Here is a 4,495-nt window from a genome sequence, read left to right as displayed (position 1 = left end):
GAATGACACCCAGAAATAATACAAGTCCTGTTTTTCTGCTCTGATGGCTGTGGGATCAAAAATGTCAGTTTGAATGGGTTTCAATGGAGCATTTTTGGACCTGAACAGTCTGAATGTAACTATTTAGTTTCCACAGTGTATTTTAGACTTATTGTAGGAGCTGAGCTGCAAATTCACTGATTACACTCAAATACACAATCTGGACTACATTTAGGACACATGCATCAACACACACACAGTTATCACAACAGGAAGAAGAAAAGAGACTAAAATGAGACAAACAGACACTAAAGGGTTAATGATGCAGTAAGTACATGTTTGGGTCACTAGAGGGCAGAAGATCTGCACAACGAGCCCACAGACAGTCTCAGCAGTTTTAGAGGCTTCATCACCTTGGGGGCTCCGATGGCCGTGGACTGGGCGTCCTGCAGGGCCTCCAGGGCGGAGCTGAAGTCCTGGTTCAGGATGGTCACGCCGCTGGAGCACAGGTCCTCCTGCCGCCGGCCGCCGCTGCACGCACAGATATTAAAACGCTGGTCAGAACGTGAGGAGATAAATCAGTTCTCACCGTCTGTAAAATCCACATTTCTAAAACCAGTTTGTGCTCTGATCAGATTCACTGACATTTGGACGGATTCATCTGCAGGACTCAAATGTTCGAGACCAAACAACTCATCATATACGTAATATTCAAAAAACAATGCGATCAGAGCAGGATAAGAAGTGAATATTTAAATACAGCCGAGGGACTGTTTGTTATTTATGGGGGGGGGTCAGAAAGGGGGGGGCATGACAAATCATTTTTTAGGCTTTAGGACAAACAACATTTCATGGCTGTGTTTCATATTTGTTTTACTGATTTATTGTTTGTTAAGAACGATGCCTTCTTTCTTAAAATTTGGCTTTTCTGTTTGGGTGATATTTATATAAGATGAACATTTTTGGTGAGTTCTAAAGGAAAAAATGGTTATCTGTTTATCTTTTTTTATTGTCATTTGTATAGAAAAAAATAGCAATTTTTTATCTTTAAAATTGTTGACAATTTTTCATGAAGAAAGTTAGAAAGTTAGATTTTTTCATTAAAAATTACCAAAATGACACAATTTCAGTCAGAAACTGTAAAAATAGAAATTATCTTTGGATTTTCAAATTTACGACAATCCTTATCCACGTACAGCTCTGTCAGACTAATTCGTAAAATTAGTTTTCCAAAATTTCACGAGGCCTAGAAAATTGCCTTTTGTACATTCCATGACTTTTCCAGGTTTTCAATCAGCGTTTGAATCGTGCCGAACCGAACAAACGCAGACGCAGAACAGAAACAGCTGTTCGGCAGAATTCAGCCACATTTGATTTTCAGCTTCAGCCTCACCAGCTCTGAATCAGCCTCCTGCAGGCAGCTCGACCCGCCTCCACCAGCAGAGCCCTCAGGTCCCCCAAAACCAGGCCCTGAGGAGGAGCAGGAGGAGGAGGAGGAGGAGCAGGAGAGGGAGCAGCAGGAGGAGGAGGAGAAATCATTGTTTTTTACAATTTTTGGAAGAAAACATTTCGTTTTTTTTTTTTTCTACTTCATACACGTTGTGTTCTTTATATTCTATTTTTTCATTTCACAGTTTTAAAGCTTCTGTATGTTTTTGATCTTCCTTTGTGTTTATCAGTCTGTACTGGCCTGTACTGGTCTGTGCTGGTCTGTACTGGCCTGTACTGGCCTGTACTGGCCTGCTCTGGTCTACTGTACTGGCCTGTACTGGCCTGTACTGGCCTGCTCTGGTCAGTACTGGTCTGTACTGGTGTGTACTGGTCTGTATTGGCCTGTACTGGTCTGTGCTGGTCTGTACTGGTCCTGGTCCTGACTGGTGACGGTGCCGTACCGCGGTGAGTTTGGAGAGTCTCTCCAGGTTGACGTCCCTCCCCAGCTGGAGGTCTCGGCTCAGGCTGACCAGCATGGAGCGCCGCTGCTCCTCCGTGGGACTCTCCAGCGCCACCTGGTGGACGAACGCCGCCACGACGCCTGCGGACAGCTGCCGAGGCCTGCAGACCGTCGCCACCACCGCCACACTGAAGGACAGACGTTCAACCTCATTAACCCTTTGAGGCATGAGCACACTGAAGAGGTTTCTAAACCTCATCCGAAATTTGTTTACCGCTACAGAAAATTACCTAAAAGTTAAATAAAATTAAAATTAAATGAGAATAATTCTTTTACAGAATTTAAAATATATAATTATGACCATTTTAAATATATTTTATGTTGTTTTTTTATTTCCTTTTCAAAAAAAACTTTTAAATCAAGTAAACTTTTTGGGAATTTGTGGAACATTTTCTTACCACGATTTTCACTGTAAAAGCACTAATTTGCCCAGAGCTCAAAGGGTTAAAGACATGTGAAAGGCACAAAAAAAAGTGTTGTCGCATTAGGCTTCAAAGGGTTAAAAATACCCATGAAATTTGCACTGACTTCAGACGGAGTTCGTGACGGCAACAACGTGATTATTAACCCTTTAGGGCGCGTTAATATTAAAGGCATCATATCGCTCCGTGCACAAAATGCACTTTTCATAATAAAGCTTTGAAAAATATTATACATGAGTATGTTTTTATACTTTCAGTCCTGATCGTAAATATCAAATACTCATTAATATTCAGAATTTTAACCCTAAAAATGCCAGGCTTTTGTCATGATGCCATTGTGTGTTTCAATAAAGAAAATATTAAAAACTGAATTCATAGCATGTATTTCCTCCGTATGCCAAATATGGTCACAATGACCTCATCAGGTGGAAACACGGCGTTTCCGTCTCCTGTGGCGGTGTGAAGGCTGGAGGTCACTGACCTGCGGGGGGCGCTGTGGAGCAGCTGGCAGAGCGCCGCCTGGACTCGGCCGTCCTCCTCCGCGCCTCCTCCAGCGGCGAGCAGGAGCTGCAGGTTCCTGAGCAGCAGGACGCAGGGCTGCAGGGCGGCGGCCCGCTGGAACGCCGCGCTCAGCTTCACCTCCGAGGCTGCAGGCGTGTCAGCACACACACACACACAGTCCACCTGCACACAGGTAACAACAGGAAGTGATGTCACACAGTCCACCCGCACACGGGTAACAACAGGAAGTGATGTCACAGTGCTCTCTCTCTCAGGGTTTTAAAGTTTCTTCTCATTTTATAAAAAAATTATATTTAAATTTTTTTACTTTTGCAAGAAAACAAAACATGAAAAAATGGATTTTCGTACGTGTTGTGATTTTTTATGACACGATTTTAAAAACCGTTTTTTTTTTTTGGATAAAGAAGATGAAAAGGGCGAAGACGAAGAAGACGACGTGGCGGTCGTACCTTGAGCAGATGCAGGTTGAGTCGTCGGGTCGCCGCTCTGACCGCCGTCACTTTGCCGCTTCCTGCGCGGCCGTGGAGGAGGACGGTGCAGCCGGACAGCGAGCTGCTGCAAACACACACGGCAGTGACATCACACATCACATGACCACACGTGTCACATGACCACACGTCCCAGCACGCCTCAGTCTGAGAGTTACCTGTGCTGCAGGTGAGGCAGGATGATGCTGCTGAGCAGCTCCACGGTCTGAAAGACACCAGCAGGAGACGCTCCGTCCACACTGAGACAGGGGACAGAGCTGCTGGTGGACGCTCCCTGAGGACGGACACACACACACACACACACACACACACACACACATACACAGCTGTCAGAGACACACACAGACACAGGTCAAAGGTCAGAGGGCAAAGGTTACCATGTAGAGAGAGGTGTGCCGTCTGTCAGCCAGGTAAGCTCCGCCTCCTCCTTCTTCTTCTTGCGTCCCTGCAGACGGACAGACGCTCTGCACTCTGAAGAACAGCACGGGACACCTGACGGAGGTCAAAGGTCACACACGCTGAATCACTGAGCGGACCGATTTCTTTCAGACACGCAGAGAAAAAACGACTTCATGAGAAATGTTCCACAAAATTATTTTTAAAAACATGAAAAACCTAAAACCGCCTATAATCATAATTACATATTTTAAAATTATTTTACAGAATTATAATAATTTTTAAATGTTTTCCAGGTCATCTCCTTTATTTGATTTGTTTTTTAACTTTTTTTCTTTTGTTTTTTTATATAGTTTTTTGGTAATTTTCTCGCCCATATTTGTTGCTGATTTTGGCTCAGTTATTCTTTTGTTGTTTACTGCATCTTCCTGTGATTTTTTTTTATTAAAAGAAATCAGGCCTAACAGTTCAGGTTTGAAAGGGTTAAACCTCTCAAACCTGAACACATTGGCCTGATTTCTTTATTTAAAAAAAAAAAAAAAAGGCAGCCAGCACCCAGGTAAAAAATGCCCAAGAAATTATTTGGTGACAATAAAATTACCCAAAAATTAGCTAAAAAGGGAATTATTAGAAAATTATGAAAAACAAAAACAACAACAAATGTCCAGAAGATTATATTTGTGGTAATTATAATTATTTTTTCAAGTTAAGTTTCAGAAAATATAATAATAATAACG

At 42.9% G+C, this 4,495-nt stretch overlaps 1 protein-coding gene across 1 annotated transcript; it reads right to left on the bottom strand.

Annotated features, from left to right (window-relative positions):
• Nucleotides 1-392: 392 nt before the first annotated feature.
• Nucleotides 393-3,900, bottom strand: LOC121937742 (peroxisome assembly factor 2-like; the record flags this gene model as incomplete). The annotated part of the gene is made up of 7 exons (XM_042481061.1): nucleotides 3,740-3,900; nucleotides 3,521-3,636; nucleotides 3,324-3,429; nucleotides 2,834-3,036; nucleotides 1,872-2,058; nucleotides 1,373-1,449; nucleotides 393-510 (listed from the first exon to the last, which is right to left on the bottom strand). Coding segments are annotated over exons 1-7 (810 nt in total), but the record flags the coding sequence as incomplete, so codon positions are not given.
• Between the last annotated feature and the right edge of the window lie 595 nt (nucleotides 3,901-4,495).

Source organism: Plectropomus leopardus, unplaced genomic scaffold, assembly GCF_008729295.1.
Source record: "Plectropomus leopardus isolate mb unplaced genomic scaffold, YSFRI_Pleo_2.0 unplaced_scaffold27322, whole genome shotgun sequence".
In the NCBI taxonomy this organism is placed as follows: Eukaryota; Metazoa; Chordata; class Actinopteri; order Perciformes; family Serranidae; genus Plectropomus; species Plectropomus leopardus.
This window is presented reverse-complemented; position numbering and strand designations above follow the sequence as displayed.